The 25,570-nt window shown below is 43.5% G+C and overlaps 1 protein-coding gene and 1 long non-coding RNA gene across 14 annotated transcripts in view; one reads left to right on the top strand and one right to left on the bottom strand.

Annotated features, from left to right (window-relative positions):
- The window catches only part of LOC137216778 (uncharacterized), a 124,526-nt gene extending 122,577 nt beyond the window's left edge, over positions 1-1,949 (bottom strand). For all 9 annotated transcript variants that reach the window (XR_010939846.1, XR_010939845.1, XR_010939849.1 and 6 more), the window contains exon 1: positions 1,812-1,949. This is a non-coding gene — a long non-coding RNA (uncharacterized lncRNA). The remainder of the gene's footprint in view (positions 1-1,811) is intronic.
- On the top strand, positions 1,872-24,611 carry KRBOX4 (KRAB box domain containing 4). Of its 5 annotated transcripts, XM_067722831.1 has the most exons (9): positions 1,916-2,029; positions 4,228-4,297; positions 4,892-4,935; positions 18,581-18,707; positions 19,025-19,123; positions 21,193-21,236; positions 22,746-22,872; positions 23,190-23,288; positions 24,479-24,611. In XM_067722831.1, the coding sequence occupies exons 2-9, from the start codon at positions 4,246-4,248 to the stop codon at positions 24,544-24,546; spliced, it is 660 nt and encodes a 219-aa protein (XP_067578932.1). In that variant the 5' UTR covers positions 1,916-2,029; positions 4,228-4,245; the 3' UTR covers positions 24,547-24,611. The 5 variants fall into 5 exon arrangements, with proteins under 5 accessions (XP_067578933.1, XP_067578932.1, XP_067578931.1 ...); XM_067722830.1 differs by lacking the exon at positions 24,479-24,611 and having other exon boundaries at positions 1,916-2,014; positions 23,190-23,433; XM_067722829.1 differs by lacking the exon at positions 24,479-24,611 and having other exon boundaries at positions 23,190-23,433.
- Positions 24,612-25,570: the final 959 nt, after the last annotated feature.

The raw sequence follows: 25,570 nt of genomic DNA, 5'->3' as shown, positions 1-25,570 counted from the left end.
AAACCCTTCCCTGAAAGCCATCGGGGAGTTCAGGCCTTTTGAGCACTAGTTGCCTGGACTCCTTGCTTGGTGCCCTGCAGTACACGCTGTACTTTCCTTCACCACGACCTGGTGTCAGTACATAAGTTTTATGGGGTGTGGGTGAGTGGACCCAAGCTTGCTTTGGTAATACCACCACTTACCAGGTGCCTGCCTTAGGACACATTCTGGGCTGGGGGCGCTAGAGATGTTCCTTTAAACAATCCTGACAGCCCGTTGGGATGTGCGGTCTTTAGCTATGATGTAGAAGAGGCCCAAAGGGCCAGTAAGTGGTGGAGGCAAGCCTTCTCTTCTACGGATCGGTAGATCCCAACAGCTGGGCAGAGTGTGGGCTGGAAGAACACCTTGGCATGTTTCTTGGTTCCTGGATGCCCAAGTCACACTAGGACATGCTGGCACGGCATGAGCAACAACTGCACGCCCTTCGCCAGCCCCTTCTCTTTCTGAGAAAGCACTCATTCCTGCAGTCAGGATATGGGGAGCATCTGACCAGGGCCAATGACCAGGTCTTTCTGCAGCTGGGGGTTTCTCTACTGTCCTCAGGACACTGTCATACTAACTCTATTAACTTTCTCCTGCCTCCTGACAGTGGTGTCAGAAAAACTTATCAGGTCACCTCTCTTCTGGAAATAAATAGGTTAGCATCCCTAAACCTGGCCAACATTTAAGAAGGTACAAAGAATCACAGTGGGGGGCAAGTCCCCAGTCACGTGCCTGACAGAAAACACACTCTTCTCCCGGGACTTCTACACAAGACTGGGACAGAGTCACTTCCCAGGAGAACTCCAGGTTGTAGATCTGGGCAATGATTCATCCAACCAACCTGGGAATATCACACATGCCACCACCTCCTCAGAGGCGAAAGGGAAAGACAGGGAGAAAGCAGTATGTTCAGATGGAAGAGTAAATAAATGTATGTTGGCTTCCATGACTGCTTTTGTCACTTGCTTCTCTCAACAGTGCCTGGCACCTGTTGGCTGTAGCACAGAAGGAATTGGGTGTACTGAGCCCAGACCCTGCCTTGACCAGCCCAAGGAGTTCTGCTTGGTGACCAGGCGGGTACCACAAGCACACGGCACACCCTTGGCCTCTTTCCCCAGACCCCGACAGGGAACAGAAAACTTTCCTCAAGGGCACTACAGGACTTTTAGCAGGCCATGTTGCCACTGGCTGGCATCGTCAGAGAAACAGCTCTCCCTCCACTTTATGCTGTGCTTTCCAACCGGCAAAGCCCAGATTCTCCAAGGATCCCCAAGGTCCCAGAAACCGGAGTTCCTCGATTTATTTCAGGAGAATCAGGCATCATGGTTTCCCCTCATTTGTGCATGCTGCCTGCCCTGCAGCACAACTCCCAGCCCCTCCTCCATGCTGCTTCCCCGACTGAGCCTGAACCCTGCTCCCCGACCCCAGGCCTGAGACCGGAGTCCGGCTCCGACGGCTCCACCCCGCGCCCAAGATAGCCGCGCCCATGTGCCGCCGTGGAGGCATCAGGCACGACTACCGGTATCTTATTCTGAGGATCTAAAGAAAGAGGAGAGCGTGCTTTGGAAGATGGAGGGGCGGGAACTCCCCAGGGAGCACAGCAACAAGGAGGCCGGGCCGCGCGGGAGAACGGACTGGGAGAGCGGGCCTCGGCCTCGGAGGCGGCGGACTCGGATCGCCACGACAGTCCGCGCGGAGCCCGCTCGCCTCCCGCCGCCCGACACGCCTCCCCAGATTCTCATACGACTCGTCGCGGAAAATGCTCGCACGCTCTCGTCGCTCCATCTAACCTCAGAGGGAACCACGTCAGAATCCTTTGTCCCCGAACGGCGCCGTGTTGCCCATTGGCTGTGTTGCACCCCCGCCCCCAAAGCCCGCTCCTGCTTGTGCACAGCGCTCGGGCTCCCGGGGCGACGGCGAGCGGAAGTGCCCTGCTGACCCCGAGGGCGGTGCCAGTTGACGCTTCCGGTTGTTATCTGCCCTGAGACCTCAGGTTCCTGGCGGTGGAGTAAGGGGAGGCGGAGTTGGGGATGGGCTGGATGGGGAGGTCGGAGGAGCCTTGGGCAATGAGGTCGCGCCCCTGGGGGGTTGAGTGACAGGGCCGCGGTGGTGAGGGGAGGGGGGGCTACGGGGGTCAGCGAGTGATTGGTTCATTGCTTGATTCATTCAGCGACCATTTCCTCAGTGCCTAGTAAATGCCGGGCACCCCTGTGTTTCACAGTAGTCTGTTCACAATAGCCCTGTGAGTAGGTACTACGATGCTCTTTGTTTTACAGAGAAAGCAAGAACAGAAAGGCTGGGAAACCTAACCAAAGTCACACAGTAAAGTGGAGGGATCCTTTTTCTTTTTTCGTTTTTTCGGCATAACGCTTATGCCTTTCCAACAAACGCACCCTAAATTTATCACTTTGCTGGCTCACTGTCTGTATCTCCCCTGCTAAGAGTATGGCTCTGCAAGATGGCGGAACTCTGAAGTTTTGTTCACGTAGAACAGTAGAACCCGTAGAACAGTAGAACAGGCACACAGTAGGCCCTGACCTCTTATGAAACGAATAAAAGCGGCAGAGCAGGCAGTCAGTTTCGTTCCAGAGCCCAGACCTTATCAGGCGGTAATTGAGCTCTTACTGAATGTCAATTCTTAAAACTACAGTGAGGCACTGTGCCTTCTGATGGCAAGGAAAACTTTGGGCTTTTCCTCAACTTCGCTCCATCATGGAGGTTGCTAATTGCATCGCCTGTGTGGTCATTGCCTTTCCAGGGTCAGGGTTCATAAGTGAGCCCACGGCTCAGCAGCTTCAGACACCAGCTGATCTGCCATGGGCTTCCTTAGTTAGACTACAGAAGACCCAGTCTGAGGCCTCAGAAGGAGGTGAGCTCCTCGGGTCAGAGGCAGAGACATAGTCCTGAAGTGATGGTCCCAGCAAAGATACCTTTGTCTTTGAATCCTTGGGTCCTGCCTCCTTAGAAATAAAATAGCTCCTCTGAGGGGAGTTGGAAGAGGAGCGCCAGCCCAGACCCCAGGGGCAGAGGGGGAAGGCTCACAGGACAGACCCAGATGCTCTGGTTAGAGGGAGGGGGCTCACAGGATAGCAGGTCCTAGAAGAACTGGACCTGCAGTGCCCTCTGTCCCTTCCTTCAGCTGAGAGAGAGCAAGGCTGACTCGGTGACTCAACTTCTAGCCACCATCAAGAGCTGTGTGATGGTGGTCAGTTGAACCCCTATTGGAGGAGAGGGATGAAAGTTACAGACGGATGGAGGGACGCTGCCCTGCGGTAGTGCCTGCAAAGGCAGGATCAGGCTGGAAAGATTGACCACCTGCCTCACGGGACTTTCTCCACTCCTGACACATTTGTGCACACATCATTATATTTCCCTCTTGTGCCATGGGCTATTTTTGTTTTGTTTGTTTGTTTTTTGTTTTTGACCGCCCCGCGCGGCATGCGGGATCTTAGTTCCCCAACCAGGGATGGAACCCACGCCCCCTGCGGTGGAAGCACAGAGTCTTACCCACTGTTCGGCCAGGGAAGTCCCCTGGGCTATTTTTGGATTTGAGTCAGTCCCATAGTATACACAACCCACTTACCTGTAGCAGAAATGTTGAATCTCCTCTACCCTGACTAGATGACCAAAGAGGTGTCTTTGGTTTCTGTGTGTCTGTGACCTTTCAGCGTGGTCTCTAGGTAGGCCATCACCTAGCTCTGCTGCCTCTCATTTTGATGCTAGTAACTGGGTCTGGGAAGTGACTCATTAAGCTGCATCTTGCTGAGCCCTGTTGTCCTGATCCTAAGGCAGGGATTGCTACAGTAGCAATGGTTAACAAAAGCTCCTTGCTGAAACTGTGTTTTGAACACCGCCAAATAAGGGAGAGCATGGCGATCAAATGGACATAATTGGAAATAAGGAAGTATTGGGGCGGGAACAGGGTGGCGGTGGCCCACTGAAGGGCCGAAGGAGCCTGGCGCAAGGTCAGTGGTTTCCAGCTCCATGAGGAACTGACCAATGCCTGGCCGTTAACCTCACTCTACCCACCTCCTTTCCTACCTCCTCGCCCCTCCCTTCTGTCCTGTGCTCAGCTCTGGTTTGTCTCCTTCCCCCAAACCACAGCAAGCTGTCCCTGTCCTCCAGACTTTGCTCAGGGTCTATCACCTCCAGGGCTTAGTGTGATAATAGGTGATTTGTAATAATTTCTCCTTTCTATTTTACTAGTAAATGATATTGTGAAAAATGAAAAAAATGCAAGTAAATAAAAGAGGAAAGGTGGAGTTACCACTGGAAGGTAAGCACTCTCAACGTTTTCATAAATGCTCTTCTGGACTGCTCTTCCTCACTAAATACATATTGCTTAACAAAGGGGATCACACTACACTTGCTTTCTGGTAACCTACTTTTAAATACGTTAAGAAATGAGAACAGGATTGCATTGCATTTTTAAAGCCCATGCAGTATTTCCCATGTTGTGTGTCTAATTTTTGATCTGAGTCCCCTTTGCTGGAGGTTTAGTTGCTTCCAAATTGTTGAATGGTGGAAACACCTACAGTTAACATCCTTGTAGCCTGTGCTTATTTATGATTGCCTTTTTACGATAAATTTCCAGGCATAGAATTCCTGAGAGAAAGGAGATGTCAGGTTGTTAATGGCTTCCGAGGAGATGTCTTTAAACACAAGTCATAAATCTGTACAGGAAGAGAAAATAAATTCATGTGGAAAACCCACAGGATCTTAGCCGTGTCCCAGGGGAACAGGCTGGAGCTACCAGGCCACGTGTCCAGATCATCCCCGCTGTGGGGCAAGAGTGATTGTTATTAAGCTGGTGATGGTGGTCTCATGGCTGTATGCACTGATCTCGACCCCCCTAATTCTGCCTTCCTAGATCTCCATCCTTTGTCAGGGCGGAGCCACATGGCCGTGTCCCAGGTGAGTTCCTAATTTACCCCCTACTTTGTTTCCAGTGAATTTGAGGCAGCAATTAGGAAATTATATTCCAGCCTTGAAAAATCTATTAGTCCACTTAGCTCTGGCTGTTTTCTGTTCAACCTGTCATCGACCTCAGGTTTCTCCAATCCTTCTCTTCCCCACCAAAAAAAAAGGGTAAAATGAAAGACACCTCTCAACTTTTTTTTTTTTACATCTTTATTGGAGTATAATTGCTTTACAATGGTGTGTTAGTTTCTGCTTTATAACAAAGTGAATCAGTTATACATATACATATGTTCCCATATCTCTTCCCTCTTACGTCTCCCTCCCTCCCACCCTCCCTATCCCACCGCTCCAGGCGGTCACAAAGCACCGAGCTGATCTCCCTGTGCTATGTGGCTGCTTCCCGCTAGCTATCTACCTTACGTTTGGTAGTGTATATATGTCCATGCCGCTCTCTCGCTTTGTCACAGCTTATCTTTCACCCTCCCCACATCCTCAAGTCCATTTTCTAGTAGTTCTGTGTCTTTATTCCTGTCTTACCCCAAGGCTCTTCATGAGCTTTTTTTTCTTAAATTCCATATATATGTGTTAGCATATGGTATTTGTCTTTCTCTTTCTGACTTACTTCACTCTGTATGACAGACTCTGGGTCTATCCACCTCATTACAAATAGCTCAATTTCTTTTCTTTTTATGGCTGAGTAATATCCCAATGTATATATGTGCCACATCTTCTTTTTCCATTCATCCGATGATGGACACGTAGGTTGTTTCGATCTCCGGGCTATTGTAAATAGAGCTGCAATGAACATCTTGTTACATGACTCTTTTTGAATTATGGTTTTCTCAGGGTATATGCCCAGTAGTGGGATTGCTGGGTCATATGGTAGTTCTACTTGTACTTTTTTAAGTAACCTCCATACTGTTCTCCATAGTGGCTGTATCAATTTACATTCCCACCAACAGTGCAAGAGGGTTCCGTTTTCTCCACACCCTCTCCAGCATTTATTGTTTCTAGATTTTTTGATGATGGCCATTCTGACCGGTGTGACATGATATCTCATTGTAGTTTTGATTTCAGTTTCTCTAATGATTAATGAAGTTCAGCATTCTTTCATGTGTTTGTTGGCAGTCAGTATATCTTCTTTGGAGAAATGTGTATTTAGGTCTTCTGCCCATTTTTGGATTGGGTTGTTTGTTTTCTTGTTATTGAGCTGCATGAGCTGCTTATAAATTTTGGAGATCAATCCTTTGTCAGTTGCTTCATTTGCAAATATTTTCTCCCATTCTGAGGGTTGTCTTTTGGTCTTGTTTATGGTTTCCTTTGCTGTGCAAAAGCTTTGAAGTTTCATTAGGTCCCATTTGTTTATTTTTGTTTTCATTTCCATTCCTCTGGGAGGTGGGTCAGAAAGGATCTTGCTGTGATTTATGTCATAGAGTGTTCTGCCTATGTTTTCCTCTAAGAGTTTGATAGTTTCTGGCCTTACATTTAGGTCTTTAATCCATTTTGAGCTTATTTTTGTGTATGGTGTTAGGGAGTGATCTAATCTCATACTTTTACATGTACCTGTCCAGTTTTCCCAGCACCACTTATTGAAGAGGCTGTCCTTTCTCCACTGTACATTCCTGCCTCCTTTATCAAATCTAAGGTGACCATATGTGCGTGGGTTTATCTCTGGGCTTTCTATCCTGTTCCATTGATCTATATTTCTGTTTTTGTGCCAGTACCATACTGTCTTCATTACTGTAGCTTTGTAGTATAGTCTGAATTCAGGAAGCCTGATTCCTCCAGCTCCGTTTTTCGTTCTCAAAATTGCTTTGGCTATTCGGGGTCTTTTGTGTTTCCATACAAGTTGTGAAATTTTTTGTTCTAGTTCTGTAAAAATACCAGTGGTAGTTTGATAGGGATTGCATTGAATCTGTAGATTGCTTTGGGTAGTAGAGTCATTTTCACAATGTTGATTCTTCCAATCCAAGAACATGGTATATCTCTCCATTTCTTTGTATCATCTTTAATTTCTTTCATCAGTGTCTTATAATTTTCTGCATACAGGTCTTTTGTCTCCTGAGGTAGGTTTATTCCTAGCTATTGTATTCTCTTCCTTGCAGTGGTAAATGGGAGTATTTTCTTGATTTCATTTTCAGATTTTTCATCATTAGTGTATAGGAATGCCAGAGATTTCTGTGCATTAATTTTGTATCCTGCTAGTTTACCAAATTCATTGATTAGCTCTAGTAGTTTTCTGGTAGCATCTTTAGGATTCTCTATGTATAGTATTATGTCATCTGCAAAGAGTGACAGCTTTACTTCTTTTCCGATTTGGATTCCTTTTATTTCCTTTTCTTCTCTGATTGCTGTGGCTAAAACTTCCAAAACTATGTTGAATAAGAGTGGTGAGCGTGGGAAACCTTGTCTTGTTCCTGATCTTAGTGGAAATGCTTTCAGTTTTTCACAATTGAGGACGATGTTGGCTGTGGGTTTGTCATATATGGCCTTTCTTTTGTTGAGAAGAGTTCCCTCTATGCCTACTTTCTGGAGGGTTTTTATCGTAAATGGGTGTTGAATTTCGTCAAAAGCTTTTTCTGCATCTGTTGAGATGATCATATGGTTTTACTCCTTCAATTTGTTAATATGGTTTATCACATTAATTGTTTTGCGTATATTAAAGAATACTTGCATTCCTGGAATAAACCCCACTTGATCATGGTGTATAATCCTTTTAATGTGCTGTTAGATTCTGTTTGCTAGTATTTTGTTGAGGATTTTTGCATCTATGTTCATCAGTGATATTGGCCTGTAGTTTTCTTTCTTTGTGACATCCTTGTCTGATTTTGGTATCAAGGTGATGGTGGCCTTGTAGAATGAGTTTGAGAGTGTTCCTCCCTCTGCTATATTTTGGATGAGTTTGAGAAGGATATGTGTTAGCTCTTCTCTAAATGCTTGATAGAATTCGCCTGTGAAGCCATCTGGTCCTGGGCTTTTGTTTGTTGGAAGATTTTTAATCACAGTTTCAATTTCAGTGCTTGTGATTGGTCTGTTCATATTTTCTATTTCTTCCTGGTTCAGTCTCGGCAGGTTCTGCATTTCTAAGAATTTGTCCATTTCCTCCAGGTTGTCCATTTTATTGGCATAGAGTTGCTTGTAGTAATCTCTCATGATCTTTTGTATTTCTGCAGTGTCAGTTGTTACTTCTCCTTTTTCATTTCTAATTCTATTGATTTGAGTCTTCTCTCTTTTTTTCTTGATGAGTCTGGCTAATGGTTTATCAATTTTGTTTATCTTCACAAAGAACCAGCTTTTAGTTTTATTGATCTTTGCTATTGTATCCTTCATTTCTTTTTCATTTATTTCTGATCTGATTTTTATGATTTCTTTCCTTCTGCTAACTTTGGGGTTTTTTTGTTCTTCTTTCTCTAATTGCTTTAGGTGCAAGGTTAGGTTGTTTATTCGAGATGTTTCCTGTTTCTTAAGGTAGGATTATATTGCTATAAACTTCCCTCTAAGAACTGCTTTTGCTGCATTCCGTATATTTTGGTTCGTTGTGTCTCCATTGTCATTTGTTTCTAGGTATTTTTTGATTTCCTCTTTGATTTCTTCAGTGATCACTTCATTATTAAGTAGTGTATTGTTTAGCCTCCATGTGTTTGTATTTTTTATAGATCTTTTCCTGTAATTGGTATCTAGTTTCATAGCGTTGTGGTCGGAAAAGATACTTGAAACAATTTCAGTTTTCTTAAATTTACCAAGGCTTGACTTGTGACCCAAGATATGATCTATCCTGGAGAATGTTCCATGAGCACTTGAGAAAAATGTGTATTCTGTTGTTTTTGGATGGAGTGTCCTATAAATATCAATTAAGTCCATCTTGTTTAATGTATCATTTAAAGCTTGTGTTTCCTTATTTATTTTCATTTTGGATGATCTGTCCATTGGTGAAAGTGGGGTGTTAAAGTTCCCTAGTATGAATGTGTTACTGTTGATTTCCCCTTTTATGGCTGTTAGTATTTGCCTTATGTATTGAGCTGCTCCTATGTTGGGTGCATAAATAGTTACAATTGTTATATCTTCTTCTTGGATCGATCCCTTGATCATTATGTAGTGTCCTTCTTTGTCTCTTCTAATACTCTTTATTTTAAAGTCTATTTTGTCGCATATGAGAATTGCTACTCCAGCTTTCTTTTGGTTTCCGTTTGCATGGAATATCTTTTTCCATCCCCTTACTTTCAGTCTGTATGTGTCTCTAGGTCTGAAGTGGGTGTCTTGTAGACAGCAAATATATGCGCCTTGTTTTTGCATCCGTTCAGCCAATCTGTGTCTTTTGGTGGGAGCATTTAGTCCATTTACATTTAAGGTAATTATCAATGTGTATGTTCCTATTCCCATTTTCTTAATTGTTTTGGGTTCGTTATTGTAGGTCTTTTCCTTCTCTTGTGTTTCTTGCCTACATAAGTTCCTTTAGCAGTTGTTGTAAAGCTGGTTTGGTGGTGCTGAACTCTCAGCTTTTGCTTGTCTGTTAAGGTTTTAATTTCTCCATCACATCTGAATGAGATCCTTGCTGGGTAGAGTAATCTTGGTTGCAGGTTTTCTCCTTCATCACTTTAAATATGTCCTGCCAGTTCCTTCTGGCTTGCAGAGTTTCTGCTGAAAGGTCAGCTGTTAACCTTATGGGGATTCCCTTGTGTGTTATTTGTTGTTTTTCCCTTGCTGCTTTTAATATGTTTTCTTTGTATTTAATTTTTGACAGTTTCATTAATATGTGTCTTGGCGTATTTCTCCTTAGATTTATCCTGTATGGGAGTCTCTGTGCTTCCTGGACTTGATTAACTCTTTCCTTTCCCATATTAGGGAAGTTTTCAACTATAATCTCTTCAAATATTTTCTCAGTCCCTTTCTTTTTCTCTTCTTCTTCTGGAACCCCCATAATTTGAATGTTGGTGCGTTTAATGTTGTCCCAGAGGTCTCTGAGACTGTCCTCAGTTCTTTTCATTCTTTTTTCTTTATTCTGCTCTGCAGTAGTTATTTCCACTATTTTATCTTCCAGGTCACTTATCCGTTCTTCTGCCTCAGTTATTCTGCTATTGATCCCATCTAGAGTATTTTTCATTTCATTTATTGTGTTGTTCATCATTGTTTGTTTCTTCTTTAGTTCTTCTAGGTCTTTGTTAAATGTTTCCTGCATTTTGTCCATTCTATTTCCAAGATTTTGGATCATCTTTACTATCATTATCCTGAATTCTTTTTCAGGTAGACTGCCTATTTCCTCTTCATTTGTTACATCATGTGGGTTTTTATCTTGCTCCTTCATGTGCTGTGTGTTTTTCTGTCTTCTCATTTTGCTTATCTTACTGTGTTTGGGGTCTCCTTTTTGCAGGCTGCAGGTTCGTAGTTCCCGTTGTTTTTGGTGTCTGTCCCCAGTGGCTAAGGTTGGTTCAGTGGGTTGTGTAGGCTTCCTGGTGGAGGGGACTAGTGCCTGTGTTGTGGTGGATGAAGCTGGATCTTGTCTTCTGGTGGGCAGGTCCACATCTGGTGGTGTGTTTTGGGGTGTCTGTGGACTTATTATTTTAGGCAGCCTCTCTGCTAATGGGTGGGGTTGTGTTCCTGTCTTGCTAGTTGTTTGGCATAGGATGTCCAGCACTGTAACTTGCTGGTCGTTGAGTGAAGCTGAGTGCTGGTGTTGAGATGGAGATCTCTGGGAGATTTTCGCCGTTTGATATTATGTGGAGCTGGGAGGTCTCTTGTGGACCAGTGACCTGAAGTTGGCTCTCCCAACTCAGAGGCACAGCACTGACTCCTGACTGCAGCACCAAGAGCCTTTCATCCACCCGGCTCAGAATAAAAGGGAGTAAAAGTAGAAGGAAAGAATTAGTAGAAGAAGAAAGAAAGAAAGAAAGGAGGGAGGGAGGGAGGAAGGAAGGGAAGAAGGAGGGAAGGAAGGAAAAAAAGAAAGAAGATAAAGTAAAATAAAAGTAAGATAAAATATAATAAAGTTATTAAAATAAAATAATTGTTAAAAAAAAATGGACGGATAGAACCCTAGGACAAATGGTGGAAGCAGAGCTATACAGACATAATCTCACACAGAAGCATACACATACACACTCACAAAAAGAGGAAAAGGGGAAAAAATCATAAATCTTGCTCTCAAAGTCCACCTCCTCAATTTGGGATGATTCGTTGTGTATTCATGTATTCCACAGATGCAGGGTATATCAAGTTGATTGTGGAGCTTTAATCCACTGCTTCTGAGGCTGCTGGGAGAGATTTCCCTTTCTCTTCTTTGTTCTCACAGCTCCCAGGGGCTCAGCTTTGGATTTGGCCCTGCCTCTGCGTGTAGGTCGCTGGAGGGCATCTGTTCTTCGCTCAGACAGGATGGGGTTAAAGGAGACGCTGATTCGGGGGCTCTGGCTCACTCAGGCCGGGGGGGAGGAAGGGGCACGGAGTGTGGGGCGAGCCTGCGGCAGCAGAGGCCGGCGTGACATTGCACCAGCTTGAGGCGAGCTGTGCGTTCTCCCGGGGGAGTTGTCCCTGGATCCCGGGACCCTGGCAGTGGCGGGCTGCACAGGCTCCCCCGAAAGGGGGTGTGGATAGTAACCTGAGCTCGCACACAGGCTTTGTGGTGGCGGCAGCAGCAGCCTTAGCGTCTCATGCCCGTCCCTGGGGTCCGCGCTTTTAGCCGCGGCTCGCTCCCGTCTCTGGAGTTCCTTTAAGCAGTGCTCTTAATCCCCTCTCCTGGCGCACCAGGAAACAAAGAGGGAAGAAAAAGTCTCTTGCCTCTTCGGCAGCTCCAGACTTTTCCCTGGACTCCCTCCCGGCTAGCCGTGGTGCACTAACCCCCTGCAGGCTGTGTTCATGCCGCCAACCCCAGCCCTCTCCCTGTGCTCCGACCGAAGCCTGAGCCTCAACTCCCAGCCCCACCTGCCCCGGCGGGTGAGTAGACAAGCCTCTCGGGCTGATGAGTGCCGGTGGACCCTGATCCTCTGTGCGGAAATCTCTCTGCTTTGCCCTCCGCACCCCTGTGGCTGCGCTCTCCACCACGGCTCCGAAGCCTTCCCCCTCCGCCACCCACAGTCTCCGCCCGCGAAGGGGCTTCCTAGTGTGTGGAAACCCTTCCTCCTTCACAGCTCCCTCCCACTGGTCCAGGTCCCGTCCCTATCCTTTTGTCTCTGTTTATTCTTTTTCTTTTGCCCTACCCAGGTACGTGGGGGGTTTCCTGACTTTTGGGAGGTCTGAGGTCTTCTGCCAGCGTTCAGTAGGTGTTCTGTAGGAGATGTTCCACGTGTAGATGTATTTCTGGTGTATCTGTGGGGAGGAAGGTGATCTCCGCGTCTTACTCTTCCGCCATCTTCCCAGAAGCCCCAACTACTTCCCTTTTGGAACTGCACTTCATCTTTTCCTCTTTTCCTTCTAAGAGAAGATTGTTTACATACATAGACTTACCTTTCTTCCAGTTCACTTTTTTCTTTTTAATTAGGGAAAATAATGAAAGTAAATTGATGCTTAATGTTTTAAAATGCATATAAAAATAATAGCCCAATCATCCGTATTTCTTCTCCCCCCAGTACCTCAATTTTCCTCATAGATGCCCACTGTTAACATTTTGGTGATAAGGCACTGTAGATGCATTTACATCAGTGTAATTAAGTGAAAATAGACGTATGTGTAACATGTTTTTGCACAAATGCCATCACATTCCCATACCCATCTTGCTTTCCCCACATGATTATATCCTGGGTGTTGTTTCTCATCAATACATAAAGATTATTTCAGTTCCTATTTCGTGGTATGGATGTATCATTTAACTATTTCTCTATTCGTAGATATTGGGGTTTTTATTCATTTTTTTTTACTATTATAAACAGTGCCTCATGAACAGCTTTCTATATACCTATAAGCTCAGTAGTATAAGTGTTGTGGAGTGTTCACATGGAAATCAGATTGCTGAATAAAAGCCTCGAAAATTGGATCACAGAAATTATCTGGTCTTCGAAAATTAATGAAAGTAGTAATTATGAAGGATTTGGGAGTACAAATTTAAATGTAAGATGAAAAGGCACCCAATTCATTTTATGAAGCCACTTAAATTTGATGAAGAGGGCTTCCCTGGTGGCGCAGTGGTTGAGAGTCTGCCTGCCGATGCAGGGGACACGGGTTCGTGCCCCGGTCCGGGAAGATCCCACATGCCGCGGAGCAGCTGGGCCCGTGAGCCATGGCCACTGAGCCTGCGCGTCCGGAGCCTGTGCTCCACAACAGGAGAGGCCACAACAGTGAGAGGCCCGCATACCGCCAAAAAAAAAAATTTGATGAAGATACTACAAAAAAGAAAATTATAGACCAGCTTTGCTTAAGAATATGAATTCCCAAAATTTAAAAATATTCTGCATAGAACAGTAATAAATTGAATTACACATTTTTTAAAGTAATGCATGCACAGGGTAAAAATTTCAAGCAAAAGCTTTGTTCAAGAAAAGGTAAAAAGTAATTCTCTCTCTCACTCTGTCCCCATGTCTCCTTCAGTGTTTCATACATTCTTCCAGAGATAATGTATGCATCTCTATCTAGATATATGAATCTCTTAAAAAATTTGTTTTGCAAATTAAAGCACATTGTGGTCCTTGTCTTAATGATCGTTCCATTGCAGTTGTACATAGCTTATCCCAGGGATTCTGAACTGTGGCACTCTTGCCATTTTGGGCCAGATTATTCTTTGTTGTTTGGGACGGTCCTGTGCATTTTACCATGTATAGCAGCATCCCTGGCCTCTATCCGCTAGATGCCAGTAGCACTCCCTCCCCCAGTTTTGACAACCAGAATGTCTCCCGACATTGCCAAGTGTCTCCTGGGGGACAAAATTACACAAGGTTTCAAACCAGTGGTCTACCTTATTTACAAAAATAGCCACTTGATATTCTACTGGATGGAAATGCCATTTATTATTTACCTTTCTACTAGTGATGTATATTTAGGATATTTCTAGGCTTTTGCTACCATAAACAACATAGCAGTGAATATCCATGTACATTCCAGTTGTATGCATATGAGTATATCTTTCTAGAAGTGACATTTCTAGGTCAGTGGTTACAGACATTTTGAATTTTGATTTAAGATTGTCAAATTGCCCTCCAAATAGCACGTAGCAGTTTGTACTCCTAGCAGCAGTATGATGCCTTTTCCCATAAACAGGCAATCACAGTGATTTTTGCCATTGTGAGGGGAAAAAAGAGTGGTGCATTTTAATTTGCATTTCTTGAATTGAGTGTCTGTTCATATTTTTAAATGTCATTTGCACTTTTTCCTTTCAGATGATTATTCTAAGTTGTTTGCACATTTTTCTCTTGGGTGTGGAATTACTTTGATTGCTGATTGCTAGCTCTTTATGTTAACTTAATAAGTAAATTAGACCTCTATCATGTATGTTGTAAATATTTTTTCATGGTTTCTCATTTGACTGGGTTTACATATCTTGGAGAGTAGACACTTAAATTTTTAAAATGTGATCTAATTTCACAATCTTTAGTGGCTTCCAGATTTCATGTATTGCTTCAAAAGGCTTTTGTGAGTCAAGATTATAAAAATGTCATTTCAGTTATGGGAAAAGGAGTGGTTAATGAATGATGGTGGCACAACTGAGTTTCCATCTGGATGGAAACAAAGCTAGACTCTTCTACATCATAGGAAAGTAAAATGCCAGATTGATTAAAGAACTACATATATATTTGAGAAATTAGATGAAAATTTAAGAGGATATTTCTGTAACCTTGCTCAATGCAAGAAATATTTTTAATGAAATACAAAACCCAGAAACCATACAGAGAAAGACTGTCAGATTAGACTGCATTAAAATGTTAAAATCTGTACAGTCAAAAGACATTTGAGGCTGAAAGGCGGTGCATATGGTACACAGAGGATTTATATACAGAAAATGCAAACTGATGATACAAAAAAGACCAAAAATGTGATAGAAAAATAGAAAGATAGTACAGACAATCCAAAAAAAAAGTGGGTGATGCCGTAAGGGAAGATGTTTACCTTTTCCTTATGGCTCATTTTTATTCCTCCTTTTCTGTTGCATTCCAACAAATGAAACCAGTCTTGGCCCTTCTACTAACTGTTTGTCTTCCAGGTGGAAGTGTGTGTGTGTGTGTGTGTGTGTGTGTGTGTACAAAAAAACCCAAAATTTTTGCACGGGTTATTTTTAATGAAAATATGCTACTACTATGCATACTCTGCTTTTTTTCATTTAACAAAAATATATCAGACATCCTTTCATGTCAGCCAATTTTTATAATGGCCGTTTTAGAGTATAGCCATAACAATTTATTTAACCACTCTGTCATCCACCAGTCCAGATGCAGCTTGTTGACTATCAGGGTTCATTCTTATCAGAATCAATGTTGCCTGGTGATATAGCTGTCATGCCACCATTATTAGATTCCCAGGAACACAGGACATTGAGGGTCATCTCCCCTTATTTTTTGCTAATACAAATAATGCTGCCTTGACCATCCTTATGCCCATATAAATATTTCAGTAGGATAGAGTCCTGGTTAAAATATGAGAAAAAATGTAATAGGTACTGCCAAACTACCTGTCAACCAGCCTTCTATGAGAGTATTCATGTTCCTATATGAGGAACAGTAGCTCATGAACAGTGAGCCGCTCGTGAACAGTGGCTCTTCTCTATCATTTGAATGTTTACCAACCTTATAGGTAAAAGACAGTATCTTACTGTTTAATTAGCATGTATTTGAACTTTAATGAGGTTTATAATCTATTTGTATGTTTATGCTTATATTTTTGTTGCTATGAATCTTTTGTCTATTTTATTGAGTTGTCTTTTCTTAACTGACATCAAAAAGTCTAGGGTAACAATCCTAGAAAGGGCACTGCTGCATTAAAGAGTATTTACAATATACATTTTGATGTATATTAACCTGTTGCTCCACCCCCTCCCCCCGAAGGCAATAAATAGTTTATAACTTCTTTGGTGTTTTTCTACACACTTGACTGCAGTAGGTATTATCAACCTGTTGAATGTTTAAGAAGCTGAAGGGTATAAATAAATCCTGGAGATCTAATGCCCAGCATAGTGATTATAGTCAACAGTACTGTATTATAAACTTCAAAGTTGCCGAGAGACTAGATCTTAATTGTTCTCACTACAAAAAAGAAATGATAATTGTGTGACGTGATAGAGGTGTTAGCTAATGCTACTGGACTGTTGGTAATCATACTGCAAAATATAAATGTATCAAATCAACACATTGTACATCTTAAACTTACACAATGTTATATGTTAATTATATCTCAAGAAGAAAAAGAATCTGAAGGGTGATAAATGGTATACTATTATAAATTTATTCCACATTCCTCCAGTTATACTCTATTAGATTGTGGTCTCTTTCTTAAAGATTTGTTAGAATTTTAGTGTATGAAGGAAATTAGATCATTGTTATGTAGCTTACAAATATTTTTACCACTTTGATACTGATGTTTGAGAATTTAAAAAATTATTTTCTTTCTGCTATTTAGAAATTTCTAATGTCTAGGTAATCAAGTTTGCCAGTCTTTAGCTATATGTCTTCTGAATTTGGGGATGGCTTAGAAAGACTTTCGCCACTCTAGAATTATAAAAACTTTCAACTAGTAATTTTATGGTCATCCTGCACACATTTAAATCTCTGACATATCTGTAATTTATTTTGGAGTTCGGAGTGAGATAGCTAATGCAGCTTTATGGTATGCTTTTTCCCTGCATAAATACCTAGCCAGATTTTGCTAATGACTTCTTTTCTACAGCGATTTGAGATACTTTCATTCTGAACTAAATTCTGACCCTGTGTGTGTAGGATCTGTTAGGGGTTTTTAACTTTCTTCATTGTCATTACTGAAGCATAACACTAAGTATAGCATGAATAAAATTCTTCCTCCTCATTAGGGAAATCTGACCTTGAGTTAACCTGGTTTTAGCTTTGTGTCCCTGGAAACCCAATAATGGTGGAATGACAGCTGTATTACCAGGCGTTGTTACTTAGGATCAAAATGACTCTTTTCTTTTTAATCTGTACAAATCAAGCATTTTATTTATATAGCAAGGAAGCACTCATTTATTCTCCATTTAAATACCACACTTGAGATTTAAGATCACGTTTAGCAGTGTACTGCAGGATGCTAAATAAGACTTCACTCATATCACTTTGGATTTCTTGATACCTTGTTACAGTTTCCATCATCCACTGGAACAATTAGTTCAGCTTCCTTAACCTAAACTCGAAGCTTCCCGGATGTAAAAGCCACAATGACTCTTGATTGGTAAACAAACTGCACCTGGACTGGGAGGACTGTGAATAACTGAAAATTGCTGATAGGAAGCCACCGATTTGGGTTTTCCTGAGTCCAGTGTAACTCTCATAACTGGGCATGTCCTTTGCCAGGACCTTGGAAGATGTGCTCAGGGGCCTGTTACAAGAGATACTGGTACATGGAGCAGCTTCTGGCTTCCAAGCCAGATACTGCCTGCACTTGCCAGTGTGGCCCTGTTCCCGGGCACCTCAGGTGGGCAGGGGCAGGTTGAGCTACTGGATTGTACTGAGAACTCCTCTTGCTGGCGTCACTGCCCTTTGGCCCACTGTTTCCTGTCTCCCTCTGCAAAGCTGAGTAAACTGGTGCCACATATGGCCCATGGGGGCCTTGTGGGTGCAAAATGTCTCCTTGAATTTAAGGCCACCAAGTGTGGGTGGGACAGGATGGAATCCAGAATGTAAATAGGTGGATTATTGCTCTCTGATAGGAATCCAGGCACTTAGAGAAGTAAATTCTTATTTGGTGGTGATAAGATCAAGTACAGACCTTTCCTTTTTTACCTCAATCTGCTGACCAGGCCAGATATAGTCCTGTTCTTTGACTCATGATTGATTGGATAATCAGCACTGTTGGTCATGATTGAGTAGCTGTGTTTCGAACTGTTTCTTCTAGATCTACATCCCCTTCAAAGCCTTCTCTGTCAGCCCTAAGCAGAACTGACTTCTTCCTCTTCTGGGTTCCCTGCCCTACCTCTGCCATTGCCTCCTTCCTTTCCTCCCACCCTTTCATGTATGAGTTTGTAAGTGTTGTTTTTCTCCCTCTACTAGACTGTATGTAGCTCCTTCAATTCAGGAGGTGTTTGTTTTTATTAACCTTTACATCCTTAGAACTTATCAGCTTGCTCTCCAGTCAATAAATATGTGTTGGAAGAATGAATTTCCAGGGTAAAATATTTCTAACACTCGATCTCTTTCCCCATAGAGTTTAAAATAATTTTAGTTACATAAGCACCCTATATACTATACTGTGTCAAATTGTGGATGGTGAATAGCATAAGAACAATTACGTAGAGAAAGGCAATGCAGTGTCTAAAAAGTGCATGCGGAAACCAGACTGAATGGACTTTAATCCTTAATTCCTACCTGTGTGATCCTGAGCAGGTGACCTCACACTCTGTGAGCCTTCCTGTCCTCATCTGTCAGGGTTCTCCTGGGTGGTGGGGAGGACTGAAATCTTTCTACGTGTGAAGGACATAGGATGGGCACACAGTGGGCACTTGATGTAACATACTGTCTCCGTCTGCAAGCCCATCACTGGGCTAAAGAAGAGTGTGCTGTTGCAGGAAACGTTGACCTTCAGGGATGTGTTTGTGGACTTCACCCTGGAGGAGTGGCAGCAGCTGGACGCCACTCAGAAGAACCTCTGCAAGGATGTCATGCTGGAGAACTACAGCCACCTTGTCTCCGTGGGTGAGGGACCCTTCACAGGGTGACTGGAACGCACCCCCCGGGGCTCCCTCTCTGTCGGCTGCTGCAGCTCAGGGGCGTCTGGGCCCTGAATGAATTGGGCCTCAGGCTCAGGGTCAAGAATCCATAATGGCGTTTGCACCCTGCACGGGATGTCTGTGCTCTCACCTTCTCTGTGGATGGTCTTCACTGAGGGCCCACTAGCTGGGCTCACGGGGCAGTCACCGAGGCCAGACCATCTCTGCCCTGCAAGGGTGGGCCTCGGTTCCGGAATGCCTCATGTGTCAATTAGAAAGTCCTCTGTCATTTCCCCTTAACAGGATTCCTCGTGGCCCAACCAGGTAGGACCTTCAGGTTGGGACAAGGAGAAGAGGAGGCCAGGATGGCAGCTGGAGAAAGCCCAACACGGAGGTGTCCAGGTGAGCCCGTGCCGGGCCAGTTGGGCCAGGGCAAGGGGACCTGGTGGGTCAGGGAGAGCTTGGCCTTGGGGGCGCGCCCAGGAGTTCTTCTCAGAAACCCCAGACTTGGGGACACAATTCGGGTCTGATGGAACGAGCTGCTGTGATAGCCACACGATGCCCCACCTGCTGCCCCTCTGCAGCCTCTTGTTCTTGGGGTTCAGACAGAGGCAGCCACTGCTGTTCTGTAGATCCCGTCTCCACCTTCCAGCATCTGGGTGGCTAGGGAGACGTGCCCAGCCTTGTCTCCTTCTTCCTCCCTCTCCTTTCTGGAAGCTGTTGGGACTTTCCCATCTCTTGGGCATTTGTGTGTTCATCAGAAGACAAGCAGATGGAGGGGTGATGTTTCCTCTTTACTTGGCATACTGTGGGCCCTCGAAGTCTGAAACACAGAGTCTTTAACCTCAGGGAAATTATCCTACCTGGATTACTGGAGTTGGGATGGACAAAAAAAAAAAGGCTTTGCTAGTGGCCTTCAGCTCCACCAGGCCAAGTACCACCATGCCCTTGTCTGCCCTCACTTTGTGGTTAAACAGTGTCCATTTCACACAGGTTTCTGTTTTCTTATTTCTCTGAGGCTCTTCCAAATCTGACTTTTTCCGCCTGTTGTTAGATTCCTCCTCTTGTCAATACTTCCCGCTCACTCAATTATTTTGTCTTTTGTGTTATCTCTATGTATTAAAAAAATAAATAAACTTCAGAGCATATTACTCGCACGATGGCATGTTCTGGATAGAGCTGCTTCTTTCCTTTTCTGTTGAATCTCCTCTACCCTGACTAGATGACCCAAGAGGTGTCTTTGGTTTCTGTGTGTCTGTGACCTTTCAGCGTGGTCTCTAGGTAGGCCATCACCTAGCTCTGCTGCCTCTCATTTTGATGCTAGTAACTGGGTCTGGGAAGTGACTCATTAAGCTGCATCTTGCTGAGCCCTGTTGTCCTGATCCTAAGGCAAGGATTGCTACAGTAGCAATGGTTAACAAAAGCTCCTTGCTGAAACTGTGTTTTGAACACCGCCAAATAAGGGAGAGCATGGCGATCAAATGGACATAATTGGAAATAAGGAAGTATTGGGGCGGGAACAGGGTGGCAGTGGCCCACTGTAGGTCCGAAGGAGCCTGGCGCAAGGTCGGTGGTTTCCAGCTCCATGTGGAAGTGACCAATGCCTGGCCCTTAACCTCCCTCTACCCCCCGCCTCTCCTCCCTCCTCGCCCCTCCCTTCTGCCCTGCGCTCAGCTCTGGTTTGTCTCCTTCCTCCAAACCACAGCAAGCTGTCCCTGTCCTCCAGACTTTGCTCAGGGTCTATCACCTCCAGGGCTCAGTGTGTTAAGAGGTGATTTGTAATAATTTCTCCTTTCTATTTTACTAGTAAATGATATTGTGAAAAATGAAAAAAATGCAAGTAAATAAAAGAGGAAAGGTGGAATTACCACTGGAATGTAAGCAGTGTCAACGTTTTCATAAATGCTCTTCTGGACTGCTCTTCCTCAATAAATACATATTGCTTAACAAAGGGGATCGCACTACACTTGCTTTCTGGTAACCTACTTTTAAATACGTTAAGAAATGAGAACAGGATTGCATTGCATTTTTAAAGCCCATGCGGTATTTCCCATGTTGTGTGTCTAATTTTTGATCTGAGTCCCCTTTGCTGGAGGTTTAGTTGCTTCCAAATTGTTGAATGGTGGAAACACCTACAGTTAACATCCTTGTAGCCTGTGCTTATTTATGATTGCCTTTTTACGATAAATTTCCAGGCATAGAATTCCTGAGAGAAAGGAGATGTCAGGTTGTTAATGGCTTCCGAGGAGATGTCTTTAAACACAAGTCATAAATCTGTCCAGGAAGAGAAAATAAATTGACGTGGAAAACCCACAGGATCTTAGCCGTGTCCCAGGGGAACAGGCTGGAGCTACCAGGCCACGTGTCCAGATCATCCCCTGTGTGCGGCAAGAGTGATTGTTATTAAGCTGGTGATGGTGGTCTCATGGCTGTATGCACTGATCTCGACCCCCCTAATTCTGCCTTCCTAGATCTCCATCCTTTGTCAGGGCAGAGCCACATGGCCGTGTCCCAGGTGAGTTCCTAATTTACCCCCTACTTTGTTTCCAGTGAATTTGAGGCAGCAATTAGGAAATTATATTCCAGCCTTGAAAAATCTATTAGTCCACTTAGCTCTGGCTGTTTTCTGTTCAACCTGTCATCCACCTCAGATTCTCCAATCCTTCCCCTCCCCACCAAAAAAAAAGAGAAAAAAAAAAGGAACAAGATAGAAAGGAAAAGACTTTTCAAATCTACTTCTTACTCTTGGGACTGCTCTTCTTTTTTTTCTTTTCCTTCTCAGAGAAGATTGTTTAAATACATAGACTCATCTTGCTTTTTCTCTTTTTTCACTTTCAGTTCACTTTTTGCTTTTTCATTATGTTTGAAATAATGAAAGTAAATCCATGTCTCATGTTCCAATATGCATAAAAACAGCATCCAAAAGATCCCTACTTCTTCTCTCCCCAGTACCACATCTTCCTCGCAGATGCCCACTGTTAACAATTTGGTGATAAGGTGCTGTAGATGCATTTACATCAATTTAACTAAAAATAGACATATATGTAACATGTGTTTTTGCACAAGTGCCATCACACTCCCATACCCATCTTGCTTTTCCCACCTGATTATATTCTGGGTTTTGTTCCTCATCAGTACATAAAGATTAGTTCAGTTCCTATTTCATGGTATAGAAGTATCATTTAACTATTTCTCTACAAATGGACACTTAGATTTTTAATTTTCTTTTCTATTATATACAGTGCCTCATGAACAACTTTCTATGTATCTCTTGGCCCATTAGTACAGGTATTTATGGAGAATACACCTGGAAGTAGGATTTTTGAATCAAAGGTGTTCACACTTTAAATTTGCTCTTCCAAATCCTGGACTAATTGCTGCTTTCACAAAATTTTAAAGAGCAGATAATTTCTGTGTTCAACTTTTCCAGGCTGTTAAAAGGTGAAAAGGAATCCAGTACATGTTATGATGCCAGTTAACTTAAATTCAAGGAAGATACTACAAGAAAGCAAAAAGTGAAAGACCACTTTCACTTAAGAATATGGATGCCAAAATTCTAAAAACATGTTCTGAATAGAGCATTAATAAGTTGAATTGAGTCTTTTAAAAAGTACTCTGTGCATATGGCAAAAAATTCAAACAAAACTTTGTTCATCAAAAGGTGAAAAATAATTTTCCCTCTCACCCTGTATTTGTGTCTCCTTCATTTTTTCATGCATTCTTCCGAAAATCATGTGTGCCTATTTATCTATCTTGATATGAATCCCTTTTTCTTTTCTTCTTTTCGCATATTACAGCACATTCTAGTCCTTTTCATGATCATTCCATTTCACTGCTCAACCCCGGGTTTTCTCACCCCTGCCCTCTTGACCTTTGGGCAAGATAATGCTGTGTTGTGGAGGGCTGCCATGTGCATTGGAGGATATTTAGCAACATCGATGGCCTCTACCCTCTAGATGCCAGTGCCCCCCCCCACTGCCCACCTTGTTTTGACAGTGGGCTAAGGAGGAGTGTGCTGTTGCAGGAAATGTTGACCTTCAGGGATGTGTTTGTGGACTTCACCCTGGAGGAGTGGCAGCAGCTGGACGCCACTCAGAAGAACCTCTGCAAGGATGTCATGCTGGAGAACTACAGCCACCTTGTCTCCGTGGGTGAGGGACCCTTCACAGGGTGACTGGAACGCACCCCCCGGGGCTCCCTCTCTGTCGGCTGCTGCAGCTCAGGGGCGTCTGGGCCCTGAATGAATCGGGCCTCAGGCTCAGGGTCAAGAATCCATAATGGCGTTTGCACCCTGCACGGGATGTCTGTGCTCTCACCTTCTCTGTGGATGGTCTGCACTGAGGGCCCACTAGCTGGGCTCACGGGGCAGTCACCGAGGTCAGACCATCTCTGCCCTGCAAGGGTGGGCCTCGGTTCCGGAATGCCTCATGTGTCAATTAGAAAGTCCTCTGTCATTTCCCCTTAACAGGATTCCTCGTGGCCCAACCAGGTAGGACCTTCAGGTTGGGACAAGGAGAAGAGGAGGCCAGGATGGCAGCTGGAGAAAGCCCAACACGGAGGTGTCCAGGTGAGCCCGTGCCGGGCCAGTTGGGCCAGGGCAAGGGGACCTGGTGGGTCAGGGAGAGCTTGGCCTTGGGGGCGCGCCCAGGAGTTCTTCTCAGAAACCCCAGACTTGGGGACACAATTCGGGTCTGATGGAATGAGCTGCTGTGATAGCCACACGATGCCCCACCTGCTGCCCCTCTGCAGCCCCTTGTTCTTGGGGTTCAGACAGAGGCAGCCACTGCTGTTCTGTAGATCCCGTCTCCACCTTCCAGCATCTGGGTGGCTGGGGAGACGTGCCCAGCCTTGTCTCCTTCCTCCTCCCTCTCCTTTCTGGAAGCTGTTGGGACTTTCCCATCTCTTGGGCATTTGTGTGTTCATCAGAAGACAAGCAGATGGAGGGGTGATGTTTCCTCTTTACTTGGCATACTGTGGGCCCTCGAAGTCTGAAACACAGAGTCTTTAACCTCAGGGAAATTATCCTACCTGGTTTACTGGAGTTGGGATGGACAAAAAAAAAAGCTTTGCTAGTGGCCTTCAGCTCTACCAGGCAAGTGAGAATGGTCTCATGGAGATTGTCCTCCAATATTTATAATGATATAATATCAATCCTATACAAACCCTTTAGGAAAATAAGGAGGAAATAATTCCCAGCAAGTTTTTTAGACCAGCATTACCCTGACACCTGACCAAGAAATTAAAGGGAAAGAAAAGTACAGACCAATAAATCTCATGAATATTGATGTACAAACCCTTGACAAAATATTTAGCAAATGGAATCCAATAATATTTGAAAATGAATGCAAGGTTAACATTCAGAATTCAATTTAATTAAATATATTAACAGAATAAAGGCAAAAGCATATGATCATCTCAATGGTTACAGGAAAATAATATGGCAAAATTAATATATGTTCATGATTTTAAAAAATCCCTTAATAAACTAGGAATAGAAAGGAACTTCCTCAGTCTGTTAAAGGGCATTTATAAAACGCCAAAACCATATTGAATGGTACAAGCCTAAACACTTTCTCTCAAGCTCATTAATTCTTTCCTTGGTTGTAATGAATATATGATGAGCCTGGCATCCCTAGGAGTAAGATTGATGGGCACCAACAGAATTGCAGTTTAATATTACAATCAGAAAAGGGCAAGATTTGGGAATTCCCTGGCCTAACCAGGGACTAACCACTGGACTCCGCGTTTCCATTGCAGGGGGCTCGAGTTCGATCCCTGGTCAGAGAACTAAGATCCTGCAAGCCAGCTGGTACGGCGAAAAATAAAAAAAAAAAAAGGCAAGATTCAAAGAGAGAAGTCTGAGGGCAAATGCTTCATTAAAAAGTGAGGGTCCCTTGCTGAGTTCCCAGACCTGAGCCTAATTTTAGATCTGGAACCAATTGTCTAGAGAGGTGCCCATGTCCCTTATAGGAAGAACCCTACAACATTGTAGCAAACATAAAATACTTACCTTAGTCCCTTTCCGAGGGAACCTATGGCCATTTATCTGGGTGACTATGGTCATTGGGGAAAAGGGAATATTTTTAGGACTATTGGACACAGCTTTCTGAGTTGACATTAATACCCAGATATGCAAAGCATCACCATGGCCCTCCTGTTAAGAGTGGGGGCTTACTGGGTACAGGTGTTACACTGAGTCCTCGCTTAAACCTGATTCACAGTGGCCCACTGCACATGCAGACCCATCCAGTGGTGATTTCCTCAGTCTTCTAGTGTATAATTGGAATTCATATACTTATCAGTTGGACCATTTACTACCTCTCTCCTCACCTGTAATGTTTGTTAGCTGATAATTTATGTAACAGTATTCAGTGGTTACAGTGTAAAGAACTATGGAGATAACTTATTTTTACCCAAAAAAATCACACACAGATATTACAATCACAGGATACCCATTTTTAAGATGCAAAACATATACTCAAAACCATACACTCAGACAACCACATGGAAAAGGAATAGGGAATATATAGACATATGTGAAAATGGGGTCATTTTAAGAAGAGAATTGTGTCACATATTAAAGACAAAGCTGAATGGGAAAATGGATTGGAAGACAGAATCTACTATGCACAAGATCATTTTATGGGTAGTTTCTGCAGACGACATTTAAAAAATTAAAAACTCAATAATCCTACCACCCAAACGATAATCTGGATAATCTGCTTAATAATTTGTTGTATTTCCTTCCGAGCTTTTTGTTCTGTGTCTACCTATACACACACACCTACAACAGATACAAATATAAAACAAATATATTTGTATACATATATATGTGCAAATAATTTTACT

The sequence above is a fragment of the Pseudorca crassidens genome, chromosome X (genome assembly GCF_039906515.1).
Source record: "Pseudorca crassidens isolate mPseCra1 chromosome X, mPseCra1.hap1, whole genome shotgun sequence".
Classification (NCBI taxonomy): domain Eukaryota; kingdom Metazoa; phylum Chordata; class Mammalia; order Artiodactyla; family Delphinidae; genus Pseudorca; species Pseudorca crassidens.
Note: the sequence above shows the minus strand (reverse complement) of the source record. Positions and strands in the feature narration are given on the sequence as shown.

Excerpts from the sequence above, each read along its gene's own strand:
- KRBOX4 (XM_067722830.1), top strand. The coding sequence starts at position 4,246 with ATGAAAAAAATGCAAGTAAATAAAAGAGGAAAGGTGGAGTTACCACTG. Across the intron at positions 4,298-4,891 it reads GGTGGAGTTACCACTGGAAG|ATCTCCATCCTTTGTCAGGG; the intron begins GTAAGCACTCTC and ends CTGCCTTCCTAG. Across the intron at positions 18,708-19,024 it reads CAGCCACCTTGTCTCCGTGG|GATTCCTCGTGGCCCAACCA; the intron begins GTGAGGGACCCT and ends TCCCCTTAACAG.